Source organism: Coccomyxa subellipsoidea, assembly GCF_000258705.1.
Source record: "Coccomyxa subellipsoidea C-169, whole genome shotgun sequence".
In the NCBI taxonomy this organism is placed as follows: domain Eukaryota; kingdom Viridiplantae; phylum Chlorophyta; class Trebouxiophyceae; family Coccomyxaceae; genus Coccomyxa; species Coccomyxa subellipsoidea.
In genome coordinates this window covers 92,688-108,380 of record NW_005178023.1, presented here as the reverse complement: position 1 = coordinate 108,380, position 15,693 = coordinate 92,688, and the positions used below count along the sequence as shown (strand labels likewise).

At 51.6% G+C, this 15,693-nt stretch overlaps 4 protein-coding genes across 4 annotated transcripts; 2 read left to right on the top strand and 2 right to left on the bottom strand.

Annotated features, from left to right (window-relative positions):
* Window positions 1-1,898: 1,898 nt before the first annotated feature.
* COCSUDRAFT_59516 (CAF1-domain-containing protein) lies at window positions 1,899-7,123 on the bottom strand (the record flags this gene model as incomplete). Its single annotated transcript, XM_005643518.1, has 13 exons — window positions 1,899-2,144; window positions 2,282-2,368; window positions 2,852-3,052; window positions 3,330-3,460; window positions 3,727-3,812; window positions 4,089-4,198; window positions 4,440-4,561; window positions 4,914-5,100; window positions 5,370-5,459; window positions 5,760-5,876; window positions 6,162-6,368; window positions 6,671-6,820; window positions 7,055-7,123. 13 exons carry the CDS (start codon window positions 7,121-7,123, stop codon window positions 1,899-1,901), a joined length of 1,803 nt encoding a protein of 600 aa, XP_005643575.1.
* Window positions 7,124-7,826: 703 nt separating this feature from the next.
* COCSUDRAFT_67940 (hypothetical protein) lies at window positions 7,827-10,045 on the top strand (the record flags this gene model as incomplete). The annotated part of the gene is made up of 5 exons (XM_005643517.1): window positions 7,827-7,831; window positions 8,123-8,171; window positions 8,426-8,602; window positions 9,007-9,129; window positions 9,442-10,045. The coding sequence occupies 5 exons, from the start codon at window positions 7,827-7,829 to the stop codon at window positions 9,541-9,543; spliced, it is 456 nt and encodes a 151-aa protein (XP_005643574.1). The 3' UTR covers window positions 9,544-10,045.
* Window positions 10,046-10,195: 150 nt separating this feature from the next.
* COCSUDRAFT_54727 (sumo-1 in complex with A sumo-binding motif-containing protein) lies at window positions 10,196-11,474 on the bottom strand. Its single transcript, XM_005643516.1, has 3 exons — window positions 11,360-11,474; window positions 10,921-11,073; window positions 10,196-10,710 (listed from the first exon to the last, which is right to left on the bottom strand). Exons 1-3 carry the CDS (start codon window positions 11,462-11,464, stop codon window positions 10,618-10,620), a joined length of 351 nt encoding a protein of 116 aa, XP_005643573.1. The 5' UTR covers window positions 11,465-11,474; the 3' UTR covers window positions 10,196-10,617.
* Window positions 11,475-11,708: 234 nt separating this feature from the next.
* On the top strand, window positions 11,709-14,032 carry COCSUDRAFT_34340 (P-loop containing nucleoside triphosphate hydrolase protein). The gene is made up of 6 exons (XM_005643515.1): window positions 11,709-12,122; window positions 12,380-12,528; window positions 12,644-12,718; window positions 12,967-13,120; window positions 13,306-13,401; window positions 13,611-14,032. Exons 2-6 carry the CDS (start codon window positions 12,425-12,427, stop codon window positions 13,752-13,754), a joined length of 573 nt encoding a protein of 190 aa, XP_005643572.1. The 5' UTR covers window positions 11,709-12,122; window positions 12,380-12,424; the 3' UTR covers window positions 13,755-14,032.
* The last annotated feature ends 1,661 nt before the right edge of the window (window positions 14,033-15,693 follow it).

Sequence of the window (15,693 nt, the reverse complement as noted above, 5' to 3'; positions counted from 1 at the left end):
TTAACGTACCTCCCAAGGTGGAATGTTTGTGTCCACTGCTTTCAATATTCAGCAGCAAGGCTGTGACAATCTGGCCATGACGGCAGAGGCATGTACAATCTTGTCTTGCAAGGCTTCAGCCCTTGCCCTTGACACCGCTTGTGCGTGACTAATCCTGTCATGATCAGCGGATTATGGCTCTGCGACTGTAGCTTGCAAGCAGCAACTTCCCGTGTGGGCGACATGGCTCTGAAATACTTGTGTATTGACCATGTAAAGCAGCTGATTGTCCCCGATTTCGCAGATGTGACTGCTGCGGCGGTGCATGCGCTGGGCCTGCTGTGCGGGCACGCCCTCTACTGGGTGCGCATGCATGCGGAGCACCGCCAGCACAGCATCCGCACGGGGCCAGGTGGCACAGCCGTGGGCACATCTGCAGAGGCGTCCCCTCGCGGCAACCTCGTCTGGGCCATCATGCAGGTGCCTCACGATAACTACTTTTTCAAGCTTCTCAATGCCTTGACAATTGTGTATCACTGTATCAAATCTGAAGTACTTGAAGCCAAATTTCTGGAAACGCCCCCGGTGTTGTCCTGCAACTGCAAATGTTTTGCAAGAGCTGCCGAGTCTGCCAGATTGATCAATTCATCACTGACCGAGTCACGTTTTTTCAAAGCTCTCTCAGTCTTCTCACAGGATATAAACTTGTATGCCACCTTGTGTGATAGGTAGTGCTGCAAAGCACCTGACAAGAATTTTTGTGTCTGTGCATGGCAGACGGTGTGCACGGGGATATCTCTGCCGCTGACGATAGGGCTGGTGATGCTGCTGGTGTGGAACCTGCACCTGGCTCTGCACAACAAGACCACCATCGAATACCACGAAGGCGTCACCGCCAAAATCCAGGTCTGCTCTCCACTGACGCAAGCCTCTGCTGACTCATAGTCATGCAAAACAAGGGGACCTGTTGCTTTACACGTTTCAAGGCAGCCCCATCTCGCTAATTGGCGCTGCACTGCCTTGCATTGTGTTTTGGAAAAGGTTGCTTGTGGGCAGATCAGCTTGATTTCCTGGAATGCGCTGGTATCCTGCCACCTGTTGTGCACCTGATCTTTCTGTGGACAAAGACAGAGGAAAGCTGGTTGTGACATCTGCTGTGATCGAAGCCCAGCTAACAAGTGGGGCCCAGGCATGCTGCGGCTCATTCCTGCATTGAGATAGGGTTCCATGCGCGCAGGCGGACAAGGCAGGGACTTCCTACAAGCACCCGTATGACTTGGGCCTGTGCGGCAACCTGCTTGCCATCTGCGGCGACAGCTTGCCGGCCTGGTTTCTGCCGACGCGCGCGGCCGCAGACGGCGATGGACTCTCATTCCTCTCAGGCTGGCACATGGGATCTGACAATCGCTTGGGGCTTTGAGAGGGGAGAGATGCGTGATGGCTGTGGGAGAGGACAAAGGCCTTTAGAAACTCAGTGTGGGCTCAGCTCGCCATGGTTGTCCCTTTTGTGTGAAGTTAAGGCGCAGTGTCTGAGAAAAATAGGAGGTACTGATATTCTGGTTGAGCAAGTCTTTGACTGCCAACTTCTATTTGCCACCAACGGGTGACATCTGGCGAATGACCTGAAGCAGCATTGGTCAGTGGAACGCTGCTGATCGGAACTTAAGTTTGAAGCTTGAAGCTTGAAAAGTGTATCGTTTGCAAATCTAAATGCTTTTTGCTAAAGTATGGGTTAAAGTTAGAAAATGTCCCATAATTGACATGTTTGACACGTCCATGAGAATATGTAAACCAACATATCAACACCTGAACAAAGCAACTGTGATGTGAATACAATCCGTAAGGCCCTAGGAATAAATTCATCTCTCCCTCGGTCCAGTGCATGCCAGATGATGCACAACTACTCACAGTACGTGATGTCACATAAGTATGCAGCGCTTTGAGCGCGCTGCAGCCTGCTCACTCTCGTCAACCGGTGCCATCACAACATCCTCATCGGCCCGCGGTCTCTTTGCCGGCCGGGTCGCTCCGTGCCCGTCCGCCCCGTTATTCCCAGGAGCAACATCCCCTGGAAACTTCCCGGCAGCTGCCTCCCAGCCGCCATGCGGTAGCTTGCTGAGCTTCCCACTCGCCTTCTGAGATGCAAACTCGGCGCTGGTCAACACCTGCGCATGCCATACAATTTACTTCTGACACACACAGACAAAGTGTTCTGACAAGCAAGCCACGCTGTGAAAGGATGTTCCTTTGAAAATGTGAGCATCGGGATTCTGACAAGCTTTCAATAAATCACATGATTCACCTGGTCTGGTGAGAGGCTGAGCACGCTGCACAGCGCCTGCTTGACTGCCTGTGGGCTGGCGCCCCTCTCCAGCACCTCTGCAATGGCCTGCACAAACACAGCACCCCTGTCACGCCAATGCTGCACACAAAAGCACACAGCTGTACCGCGATCATCCACTGAGCTTGTTGCAGCAAGGGCACAACCCCACAACCAGGCTATCCAGGAACCTTCAAGGGAGCATTTCTTGACCACACCGTTTGACCACATCGCTTGCGGACCTCCCCACGTGATCAAATAAAGCACCTTTTCACCAAGCTGGTTGCAGCAAGGGCAACACTGTGACAGCCACGTCATGCAGGATACTTTCAAGGGAGCAATCTCGGCCACAACAAATCAAAAGCTCTTGGCTGCATGCACCGCACAAAGCAAGCGGGGAAATCACGCCGGTGACTGAGCAAGGCAAATGTCCAACAGTCACATCATTCAGGACACTTCAATGGAAACGTCTTTGCCATACGGGATAAGACATCCACAGCAAACATCTGGGCTGCATGCAAAACATCAACCAAGCAGTGCAGAGCTGCAGACCTGCGTGCCGCGGGATTTCTGGTTGATGCGGATGCGGCCGAGGCGGGCGCTGTCCAGGAGCCTGTTGAGATCGCTCTGCTTTGTTCCGTGCGCCAATCCGCTGAGGTAGAAGATGTGGTCAAGGTCTGGCAGCGGGTCCTCCCCATTGATAGCCGCGTATGGGATTGGCGAGATCATGATGTTCACCCGGCCCATGAACTCCTGCAAGTAATGTGAAAAATTCACCGCTCCGCCGCTCATCAAGATTCATTTGCTTTGTTGCATGCATTGCAGAGCAGTCACAAGAAATCACAGGGTGATCCTGTCTCGGGTCTTCCCCAGAACTGCCACCTAGAAGCGCAGGTGGCATAACCCAGGGTTGGCACCTGAAAGCTCAGCGCAGAGCTCTTGAAATGACACATAGGCAGCTCGCAGGGCGGTCCTTGGGCTGTGAAGGAAAAATGCTGGGTATGAGCGAGAATGGGTCTAAAGAAGTCACCTGTATGCCTGAGAACTGCGGTTGGTGGCCAGAGAAAGAGGCATGCTCTATGTCAGAAACCAGTCCGCGCACTGAGAGGGCACCGGCCTCAGCTGCGCCCAATCCGGCCTCTGCCGCTGCGCTTGTGCCTCCTGTCAGAGGCGTCAGGCAACAATAAATCTCAAGATCGACTGAGCACAAATGTCAACTGAAAGAAGCATGGCTGTCTCACCATGTCTGTGTTCTGATCAAATTATACCGCTCACTCTCAATCGAGACGTGATATCAGGCCGGCAGACAGACCTGCACAGGTTAAAATATTGATAAATGGCAAAAGATCACGCGGATGTGCACTTTCCAGAGTGTGGGAAGTAAGTGCTCTGCCGTGAGGGACAGAATGCAGGTATTGGCAGCTCACCTTGCAAGCTGGGTGCGCCAGATGAGCGAGTTGAATGCAGCTGGAGCAGGCATGCAAAGACAGCGCCTGTCATGAACGCGTCGTACCTGCACCAGCTATGCAATTTCACGGGCGTGTCCTGCCGTGCACTCTGCAGTTAGTATGCGACTGGGAAGTTTTCTATCAGCCGCAAGAAACCACTCTCATCCCTGTCTTATGAGCTTGCTGGAACACACATCGAGAGCGCATGTGATCTTGAGAACAGTGTTGCATCTGTCAAGAGAGTGGATGGCAAAGCATGCAGAGGCTCTTCCATTTCTACCGCCATCCTTGAGCGCAGGCCAGAAAAGATGCCTTTCACTGGGCTTTTGCCAGCAGCGCACCCGGCCTCGTGGGCGTGTGAGTCTGCGTCAGGGCCGGTGTAGCGCGCAAATGCGGCGGCATGCTCCACAGACGGCAGCCGGTCCCCTGTGCTGTTCAGATACTCCAACACCTGCAACACGGCGCACATCAGCATCATTGGCATTACCTGATCGTGCCTGACAGAGCCTGCCCCACTCTTGCACCAACTCTTTGACGCAACAGATGCCACGCGCTATGACAGGCAGGTTAACGAATAACTTCAATATTACTGGAAGATTTACCAGCAGGACAATAGAGACATTTGCGTTTAACGCTGGCAGAGTTCAAACTCAAAAATAGTAAGAGGGTTAGTTTGAGGTAAGAATGCGGACCTCTGGCTGTGGGGTGCCGCCAGGGTTAAGGGCCTGGTAGAGGGGCTGCAGCGAGGTGGAGGGCAGCGCCTGGAACAGCCCAGGCAGCTGCTTCACCAGGTACTTTGTGTCCCAAAGGCCGCCTGCACCACTTTACACTTTCAGCATTACAGACCGTACCCATGGTCTTTATTTGCTATCTTCCGCAGAATGTGGGCTATCGTCAAAAGTTAACATGAAATCTGATCATGCACGCACGCATGAGAGGCGCTTGAAGAGGTCTACTCATGAGGCAGCTGATGCCACTTGTTAAAAGAACTTAAAGAGTTATCTGATGGAATCCACCAGTAGAGATTTTCTCTGGGAAGCAGGCTGCACGGAGGGCTTGAAGGCGGTCCATTCGGCTTTCAGCGGTAGCACATCACCGATTATCTCAGGATTTCACACTTCACATTCAGGTTTAGGGTTTCCTTCTAGAAGAGAAGGGTCCCTCACCGGGGAACCAGGACTGCACGAGGCGCTTGAAGGCTGTCCAGTCGGGCGGCAGGGGCTGCGCCAGGTGTTCCAGGGTGAAGGTGAGGTCGAACGCGCAGTTGTGCCCCACCGCCGGCTTGCCGCTGTCGCGCAGACGCTCCAACACAGCGCAGAAGCCAGCAGCTGCTCGCACCTTCTCAAACTCCGCCTGCGCACAATACAGTAAAAAACCACTGTAGAGCACAGTCAGCGTTCTGTAGTGTTTGTACAGTAATTGAAGTTTGGTGATGGTTTGCCATGCATTACTGTCATCTATCAGGGTGCTGGATCTGTCTTTGCTGCAATGTCTCGCATCGTGAAGTCCTGACGCAACTTGCAATGCGACGAAAGGCTTTTTTGCGTCCAGAAATACATTTGAGTGCCCAGGAAGTGCCATGGACAAAGGTACGGATCTGAAACAAAACTGCTGCTGCGCACCTCCTTCTTGCGCAGATTGAATGCCTCCACCTCAGCAGCAGTTGTCCTCGTCAGCCTGATGGCCCTTCTGCCCTGGGGGCCCGCCGCAGACTGCAGGGAAACACCCCGTTCCGTCATTTAAGCCACTCATGGACCAAGACATAGATTTATGCAATTCTGCAAGCCCATTCCTGTGCCCATGAAGCCATTGCAAGCCTGCCCATGTGGTTGCACCTTGATAGCACAACACAATTTGTGCATCCCAATTGCCCTTGCAGCCTCCAGTCATGCAGGATGTTTATCGTGCATAGTGGTCTCTTGAATCATAACTACATCCTGAGAGCTGTTCGTGGTCCCGTACAGTCGATGACTGAGCATTGGAAGGAAACTATGAGCAGTGTGCAGCCACACCTCAAAGTAGAAGCCTGGCGGCTGTGCAGCTCCGAACTGGGGCTTCTCCAGCTGCTGGTACTGGATGGCTCTCTGGTAGCCATTCACCTCCTCCAGCATCAGCTCCTTCTCCCTGCCCTGCAAAAGCAACAAACTCGACCATGAACTAGACTCACAATGCATAGGTGAGATCAACTCTTATTATCGAGATGTTGCTACTCCAAACAGTCAACGTGCACAGGAGTGCTGGGACACACGTGCCCTTGCAATCAATCCAAGCCAAGAATAATCCCCTACACCTGCATGAAGAGTGAGTCCCTTCGTCTGAACTTAAACACTACATCACTGCTGTTGTGGGCTGCTAAGTCTCTGCTATATTGCCAAGATCAAGTCGTCCATGGAGATCCACAGAGGTGTACCCACCTTGAGCCAGGAGGACACTTGCTGCACCAGCGAGCTGACAAACTCCACGTCCTCAGTCTTGTGGATGCTGATCTCTGAGCGGCAGGGCTCCCTGCTCAGGCCGGCCAGGCGGCGGTCGCGGTCGGCCACGCGCATGAAGGGAATGCCCTCGTAGACAAACTTATTGAAGTCGAATCCCTGTCCCGCCAGAAACTCCAGCGAGCCAGCCTGCACCAGAAGAGGGCTCCATTGCATTCTGCTGCCAAAAGCGCACATTCTGATCGCACTGCAAATTGGTGCAGCCTATAGATTGCCTGCATGTGCCAACGGCCTGCTATTGTCTGGCATTCCTGATGAGAGCTGCATCCAGAATTCTTCACGAAGGCAACAACCTATTAAGGATCAAGAGCACAATCTAAGACCAGGGGTTCCACCTTCTCGGTTTCCAATGAGGACTCTGTTCTGTCCCCAGTGCCTTGCATGTGACTCCTTCTGAGCACACTGGACCACTTTTAGGGAGAGGTAGGCACCTGGCAGAGGAAGCGCTTGTCCTGGCCTGGCAGCATGGGCAGGGGGAAGAGGTAGAAGTTGAAGGTCTGCGCCTCATACTTGCCGCCCTCCCAGCAGAAGAACGACACCCCGAACTGGCTCACCAGGAAGTTCTGTGCGCCCTCTGCTAACTGCACGAGCATGCATCGAAGTTGCCCGATATTTCCTTGCAGAAATAGAAATAGACAACTAAACGGCTTGGATGACCCCCATGCAGCAAGTTTGGGATGCACTGAGCTGCCCAAGGATCTACTTAGGGTCAGTTGGGTCCTGGAGTAAGATGGCAAGGCAAATCGCCATGGGCAGCAACAGTCAGATCAATACAGCATCGTTCATTGGTGCACATGCATGCGGCCGTCACGCACCACTTCATATCTCTCCTGGATGTCGTCTAGGTAGTCCTCCCTCTTGTCCACGACATGGAGACCAGTCATTTCCAGGTCGAACGCGTAAAAATGACATCTCTCTAGAGCCTTTTCAACTAGGGGCAGAGCCTTCGCGAAGGTATTCCGTGTCACCTGCAGCAACATCATGTGCAGTTCATCAAGTGCCACTGTCAGGATATGGTGACCGGATTGCTTCCTGAAACCATCCCTGCAGTACAAATCTAAGAAAACATAGCAATGTGGTAGGTACTTTTGCGTATTGTGATCTGGGGATTACTAGAGTGCGCACATCCATGTTCACTTGAGCGACTTCGTTGGAGGTGGGGCTGCAGTGTGTTCTGATAAGTCTGCTGTTTACTATAGGCCTCCTCAGATCACTTCCAAACGAGGTGTACAAGCTAAAGGCCCGAGGTCTGGAAAGCAACTCTCGCACAGAGCAGCGGCATGATGCGCATCTGGCCACTAAAGTCCATGGCATCAAAGGGAATTCCCTAGTATCGCAGCACTTTATCTCGACACTGATTTTCAGATTTCGTCTCCCACAATCCAATCTGCAGAAGAGTGTCCAGCAACATGCTATGCCCATGCTTAGTCACTGTACCTTTAGGCACCGGGATCGAAGCTTTCAGGACGATTGCAGAACAGCAGCACTCAGGCATCCGTAAATCTGCGTACAACCAGACATCTGCTATAGGAGCGAAATTGTTATTGGGCTTTCTTCTATCAGCAAGACATCAGGCACCGATCCTTGATGGGGTAGGCAACCCTCTCCCTCGGAGGGCGAAAGTCATATACTATTCAATCGAACAGAATCTGAGAAAATTTTTGATGAAATTGAGCAGCTGATGTGCTTCTTGGTACAACAATGGCCTGGACTCATGAAGGACGCTTGATCCAGGATGCTTGAGGGACGATCTGTTTAGGGCTTGGCTGCATTAACACAACATCTGCTCGTGCCACACCATCCTGCTTGTAGCGAGTCACACATGACTGTCTGTGTCAGATCATAGGGGCCCTCCAACAGAACACTGCTGTGCTTTGCTGCAGGCTGTTCAGATTCCTGTTCCGCAAGCTATGCGAACAAGTGTTCAATCAGGTAGACATTGCTTGACTCTCTGTTACAAATCATCTTGGTGTGTCATATACACCTGTGTCATATCGGCGTCGCATTTCACAAGACCAGCATGGTTCTTGGGAGAGCAATGAAGCCAAGTTTTGCCCAAGCATGCATCCCCCTACTTCATCCTTGAGATGTTGCACGTGACTCTTCTATCCAATTACTACTCTCACAGCAGTTCCCTAAGATAGACAGTTGATTGTGCCAGCTTTGATGAGGCTTGTGGCAAATAGGTGGACTACAGCAATGACGGCAAGCTGGAGGCGCTGGAGATAGAGGTGGCCATTCTGAAGCTCTACAACATCATCAACAAGCGGCTGCCCGGTTGGCAGAACCCGCCCACGCGCGCGCAGATCAGAGCCGCTCTCAAAGTGTTTGATATCGACGGCAATGGGTACCTGGACAAGACAGTGCGTGCACATGTCACAATTTTTTTTGCGCCACTGCAAAATGCTGTCCTGTCCCCCATGCCAATGTCTGTATCTGTGCATGCCACCTCTGCCGCAACATGTGCACCTGTGCGCACTCGAGACTTTCTGAGTGTTGCCTGATGGAAGTGCCCACCCTTTGTGCCTCCAGCCTTGGCTGACATGCTCAGGATCCTAGTCAACTGCACCTTCTGTCCATCTGGATAGCACATTTCAGACGCAGAGTATAAAGAAAGTTTGAATCTATGGGTGGCTGCTTCCGCTCGCTGACCAGGGTTCGCAACCTATGCAAGCTCCGCACCTTTTGCATTGCTTGCATGGTTACATCTTGGTTCGTGTAATTCCACACCCAGATGTCATATGGCTGCCGTTGCATGTGCGCGCAGGAGTTTGTGGCATTTGCGTCAGATCTGGTGCACTCCGGGCCGGACACATTCTTTGCGCGCGTCGGCAAGGAGGCCATGATTCGGACTACCATAGTACCCGGCGCAGCACACCTCATCCAAAGGGTGTGCCAACATGCTTACAGCTCTGAAGTTAATTTCAAAGTGGTCAATAAGGGTGCCATTGCCACTGTATGTGCAGAGGGCAAAAGGTGTTCTCTGAACATGTGAATCAGCTTGCGAAAATGCTCGCAGTGGATATCCAAAAGAGCTTAACCAAAGGTCAGGCGGCTGAGTGCCAGAAAGCAATCCAAAGTTACTTGGTTCTTTCAAATATCCCAAAGAGATGGTGGGGCTTCTGTGGGTTGTGCATACAGGCATCACTGCAGTGGCACAAACATACACTGCAGCTTATCAGTTCCTTTCATGTGTGCGCAGTACTGCGGGGGTTTGCTTGGGCCGGTGGGAAATGCGCCGCTGCACATATTTGCCCCAGCCGTTGGTGTCATCTTCGGCGCAGTGCGGGGGCTTATTCCATGAGTAGTCATGAAAGGCTGCGGTGTCCTGTTCTGACACAGAACTGCAGCGGCTGCATAGCTCATCAGTGATCACTGGAGGCTTGCGGCGAGGGGCATGCAAGACGGTGCTGGTTGGAGTGAGAGCTGCAAACGTTTTGCAATACATCCTCAGTTACAGCTGGACTAGGAGTGTGCATGCGTATGCAGATGCAGCAACACACCAATATTGTTTGCTTGGTTGTGTTTGGTTTCCCTTCTGCACTTGCTTGACCTTCATGCTCTTGGTGAGAGCGTCTGTTTCCAAGTGCTCCTGTTTTACTTCCATTGGAAAGCTTGCTTCAATTGAAAGGACTTAAAGGCGTGATAACAGATAGACAACTTCCCTGACAATGTCACTGAAATTGACGCAACATAGTTCTAGCGCTGAAGGTTACTCCGACTTGCAAGGCTGGATTAACTTGGACAATTGTCCATGTTGAGCTTCGAGTTGTATATAGCAGGTGTTGTAAGTTATGAAACATGATGCTGGGGCGCCCCAGCCCGCTGTGGACTTCAATTTGAAGCTCACGAACGCGCTTGCATGCAAGCATGCATGTGCACATGCATTCAACTGCATCACGAAGTGACCTGCAGGGTGCACAGGTGCTTCACGTGCAGATATTGCAAGAAATCTGGATCGCAAGTTTCCTAATTTACAGGATGCCACATTCTTTGTGGCACGAAATTCAATGATTGCTCATGATAAATACGTCTTCTCAGATGAACTCGCTGGCACTTGATGATTGCTTATTGAGGTTGCTCAATGCAGCAGTGAAGTGCAAGGGGACTCCTAATTAACTCCAAATTGTAATGTATTCCGCATCCCATTGCAGTCTCGCTGTCCAAGGTAAGTGTGACACACGTCCGGTTTCCCTCACATACAGGAGGTGTCTGCATAATGAACTGCACAGATCTGACACCCTCTGAAGCTGCCAACAATTTCTTCACCATGCCAAAATATCAACAATTTATCATGCCAAGGACCCTGAGACTGAGAAACTCGTGCCAACAGCAGAACGCGCCCAGGCTGCAAATTGCAGCGTGCATGTTGGACTGCTCAGGCCCGCACGGTGATTTGCAGTGAGGCACTTCCGCAGCCCCCAATCTGATGCTGCTGCACCTCAATGGTATCGCCATCCTCCATGCCAAACTGCATCAAACCATAGTCTTGTTGGACGTTCAATTCTAAACATAGGGGACAACTGAATGGTTTCAGAAACACAGCCTGGTATACTTCTATAATGAGACAGGGCCGCATCGAAAAGGATCCCCTTCACATGGACAAACTAGGGAAAATGCCGAGCAAGTGTATCAGGCAAGCTACTATCTTCAAAACAGAGGGGATGATCAAATCACTCACATCTGCAGGCGTCTGATGGCCAAGGATTCTTTGTCCCTCCGATGTTATGAATACCAAGGTGGTGGCATCCAGTGCCTTCTTGGAGCAGTAAGCCTTGAACAACTTCTCAAAGGCCGTGGTCATTTTCACCTTGAAAGGTACCCTGGAACCATCCTGCAAATCATAGGTAACTTAAGACGTCTGGTCACCGAAGAACGAACAAAACTTGGACAATTGGCGGACAGGTGGATCATTGCAAGAATTCCCAACAATGCAACCCTCGTCATCAGGAGACACTGCACGGAAAAAAGAGTATCAAAGCTGATTACATACATCTATGAAATGGCTCATCAATCCCTCTGCATGACACTCTCATGTAACGCCACTGAGACATCGTGAGGCTCTGTAAACTTCGCCATCTTCCAGACGTGTTCCTCGTGAATTGATGGGAAGTGCTCACTTGATTAGCGACTGTTATGGTCAAGTGCTGCACATCTGGTTTGACCTCTGGTTTGACCTCTGCAGGTGGCTGATCCTGAGCTTGAGTGGCATTGTCTTCTTCCATGTCTGCTGAGTGAAATTACACCAGACTTGGCGGGCAAAACATGCAGCGCTTCAAAGTTGCAGCATTTGCTGTCGCAGCTGACGATTTCGATACAAGAGCTGCTGGATCGTTCTAAATCTGTGATCGTTCGGAGCAATAGAGGGAAAGGCCTGCTGTGCTGTGCTTTGGCTTATTTAGGACAATGCATGGAGGATGCCCTGGCTTGCAGCTGGGCAAGTCTCAGGAAGAATACTTCAGGATTCGTTCGCACGTTTATCGAACACGTAAGAGCATGACTGCGATTTTGTGACACAAATAACATGCAGGACTGACATCAGTCGAAGATCCACCACACAATAAACAGCTTCATTGGTTCGCAGATTTCGTTGTGTACAGACATTCAATAGAAAGAAGAATAATGCGGGAGTTTGCAAACAGCTTACATGCCGGGCTCTTGCCCTCGTTAAGGGACTGGCATTACCTGTCGATCCTCAGATCCAATGCCAGATCACATCAGACACACACGAGGGACAAGGGATTGATTGAGTACCGTGGGCTTTATGCTCTCAACAGATACCATATCAAATGCCGGAATAAAGCATTGGCAGTGGCAACAGAATCACCCAGAACGCTTGCCATTGAAGTGCTGGACGTCAGCAAAAGCTTTCGGGACAAGCAGGTAGGCACCATAAGGTCTCTGTACGTCCAGCTTATCTGTCTGAGCCTTTCCAGAGTTTTTCAACACATCCAACTCGTTGCCATCGCAAGGAGCTTGTGAACGGGTCCCCATCATAAGTGGGCTCAGTAGCAGAGTTCAGCACCTCCCCATAAAATCCCCACACTGGCAATTAGATGTTGCATCCCAGGTCTGCCTGTGGTCACAGTCCTCTTTACGCGATGTGCCTCACTAGCAGCTTTGTGACTGGAATTTCTTAGGTGCTCTCACACGCCAGCCTGACAGTTCCTCCTGGCACGTTCCACATGCTGCTAGGCCCCAATGGCTGCGGCAAATCCACTCTGCTGCGCATCCTGGGGGGCCTCATGCCGCCTGACAGTGGCAGCTGCAGCCTTCAACGGCCTGCGGGGTTGGCTTTTTATTACCCTCATGCAGAACTGAAGAGTCCCCTGCAGAAATGCCTTCAACAGTGCGATGTGTCAGGGATGTAGCCTGTAGCTGACTTGTACTCTGTATAATTGCAGGTTTGTGTTTCAGAACCCAGACCATCAGGTGGTAATGCCAACTGTTGGGGCCGATGTGGCGTTTGGGCTGGGCAGGTGAGAGCACTGTGCCCACACAACAAATCAGGCCCCCCAAAAGCTGGCAGAAGCTCCCTGCCTCACAGTTCTTTTCTTTTCTTCTGTGTGTACGGATTAAAAGAGATTCCCCTAATGTGCTGCAATACTGAGGCTGCAAGGGCAGACACTTGCTTCTGATTTGTTGTGTGTCATGCGTTGCACCTTTTACTGCAAAGCAGCGCGTGAACGGTTAGACCTACTCCTAACAGCATCCCTGTGTGGCCCAGGTTTGATCTGCAAGACCGCATGGTGAGAGAGCATGTGCAGCGCATGCTGCGCGCAGTCAACCTGGAGGGGTTCATAGACAGGCAGACGCACATGCTGTCCGGCGGGCAGAAGCAGAGGGTGGCCATAGCTGGCGCGCTGGCGCAGTGCCCAAAGGTGGCACCTGCTTCACCTTTGTGCCCTCTTTCACCATGTCATTGTGCTCTGGTGTTTGTTCTTACAGTGCCCGCATGCATGGCTTCACACACAATACAGGTACGGGTGAGAAATCGCTCTGCGAGATGGGATCTGGCGGATGTGAGCCCCTGGGTTAAGAGACGAGTTTGGAATTTCTTATTTAGGTGTTGTTGCTGGATGAGCTGACGACATTCCTGGATGGGGAGGACCAGCGAGGGGTCCTGGAAGCTGTGCGCAGCTGCGTGGGGGGCCCCGATCAGGTGAAATCTTTTACAGGATTCTCCCTGTCTCTCGCCGTATCTGCTGCATGCCCCTCATCGCGGAGACAGTGCATCACATTTACATGCCACCTGACCGACAGGAGGTCTGCAGATGTCTGCCTGTGAAATCAGGGCATTATTGCCACAACACCCTCTATATTTCTTTTGTTCTTTTTCATATTGCTGACATCCTTTATGTGATTATGCAGGTGACGGCGCTGTGGGTGACTCATCGGCTGGAAGAGCTGGAGTGGGCAGACAGCGTCAGCTACATGGACCAAGGCCGCATCCAATTCACCGGCTCCCCCAAGGAAGCTTCCGAGTACTTGCGACGGTTGGGCGCGCATGTGTGAAGTGTATTCATCAGTCTGGTCAGAGACAAAGGCCCCAGGCTGGGATTCACAGCCTATGCAAATGTTCGTTGCAGATCATGCGAATATAATTTGCCATCCATGGTGGCCACAGATGTCTGCGCAGGGTTATGACTTGACCACTGGTTGGCAACCCAATGGTCCTCCTTGATGGCCACAGGCGTGCAGTAATAAACATGAAGTTTTAGTTACCGTTTTTCAAGCACCTGCAGGGCCCCCCGGCTGAGATTTGTCATCCCTGAAATCAATGTTTGCACTGCAGCCACCAATACTATTCAGAGTCAGACTTTGAGTCAGCCTCCACCATCGTAACTGCTCTGCCTCAGTCCCGCAGACAAACCATGCATGCCCCACAGCAGCAAATTTCAAAGAAATCGACTTCAGAGTCCGATGGACAAGAAATCACTGTTTTTGTTTCGTACGATTTGCTCCCCCAGGAGCGATCAAATGCACCCCAGGCCTGGATTAACTCAAAGAGAGACTCCCCCCTGAAAAAGCAAAATCTGAGGGTCACTGCTGGTACTGTCTCTGCAAAGCATGCAGGATCAACAAAGGAAAGCACCAACTCATTTGAGCCATCAATATAAACTTCCTGCCAGGACACCTTGTCAGGCACATCCAGGTACAGGTAATCACCGCTAAGGTAAAGCTTTTGCACATGCGCAAGACCCTCAAGGGAAAGAAACGTTTCTGGGTGTCCAAGCTCCTCAACCCGAATTTCTACAGATGTGACAAACCGCAATTTCCCAAAGAAGGGAGGGAGCGGATCAATTATTTTTAGTTTGGTATCAAAAAACTCAAAGGTGCTCACTTTATTCAGTGCACTGTTCCACTTTGGGCTTGCAAAATCTGCTTGCACAAGGCCAACAAGATGCAAAGTGCAATCCTCAGGCAGGTGGGTGCCAGCTGGACGGATGGCATCCAGCCTAACTGAATGCAGGCAAGGCAGGGCTTCAAGCTGCAGCACAGAGGCTTTCAAAACATTCTCATGCTTTGCAGCATCCATGGAGAGCGTTTCCAAGGTGATAGCATTTGATAGAGCCGCAAAGATGGTAGCTGTGTCAGCGTCCTTCTCGAGTGTGAACACAAGATGCTTGATGCGCGACAGTGGCGGGAACCACGGAACTTTCCCAAGGCTGGCTGAGAGCAATGTCAACTTTGGGGCGCTTGCCAGGAGCCAGAACATCGACATGTGGTGAGCAACGGCCGCATTTCCTGCCTCCGGGGAGCTGCCTGTGATCTCCAGTTGCTCAAGGGTAGGTACGTCATTCAAGCCATGCTTCATTGCCAACGCGAGCCCTTGCCAGTCCTTTGCATCAACTTCCAAGGCGCGTGCACAGCTGAGCCTCTTGCTGACCCACGCCACACCTGAACATTTGCCATTCAACAGAGCTTACCATGTCATTGCCAAACTGCTGCCAATTTGATCGCCAGTCACAGTAAAGGTTGAAATTTTGTAGTAGTTGCTGTCAGTCGCTGCACACTGTCATGCAGATGGACCCACCTGCTTGTGGAAGCTCTGATGGGACAGCCACAGTGCGCAGCTGCAGCCTAAATGTCGTGCGGCAGGTTCCAGATGCCTTGGCCCAGGCATTGAGAGACATTTTGCTGGCAATCTGCGTCCAGACAGCCTCTGGCAGCTCCGCTGAGCGGGCAGACTGCTTGCCGGTGGATGCTCTCTGGCGTCTGGGAGGCATTCTACATAGACACAGGGAAGGTTTATAGGCTTCCACGATGCTCCACAGCATCTTGAAACACGCCCCAGGCCCGCCTGACACTCTAGCATCGATTTTCCTTACAGCATAAGCTGCAATTTGCACATTATACAACGCAAAGGAGGGAGAGTTTTCAAATAGGACAGATGCAACATACTCAGGCTTACCAGAGTATAGTTCACCGATTGCTCAGGAGGGATGCTGAT

Bases quoted from the DNA above. Each gene is read 5' to 3' on its own strand.
- COCSUDRAFT_34340 (XM_005643515.1), top strand. From the start codon at position 12,425: ATGCTGCTAGGCCCCAATGGCTGCGGCAAATCCACTCTGCTGCGCATC. The intron at 12,529-12,643 runs GTTGGCTTTTTA...GTATAATTGCAG, and splicing joins AGCCTTCAACGGCCTGCGGG to GTTTGTGTTTCAGAACCCAG. The intron at 13,402-13,610 runs GTGAAATCTTTT...GTGATTATGCAG, and splicing joins GCGTGGGGGGCCCCGATCAG to GTGACGGCGCTGTGGGTGAC.
- COCSUDRAFT_54727 (XM_005643516.1), bottom strand. From the start codon at position 11,464: ATGGAAGAAGACAATGCCACTCAAGCTCAGGATCAGCCACCTGCAGAG. The intron at 11,074-11,359 runs GTGAGCACTTCC...TATGATTTGCAG, and splicing joins CCATAACAGTCGCTAATCAA to GATGGTTCCAGGGTACCTTT. The intron at 10,711-10,920 runs GTGAGTGATTTG...GGTTTGATGCAG, and splicing joins GCCATCAGACGCCTGCAGAT to TTTGGCATGGAGGATGGCGA.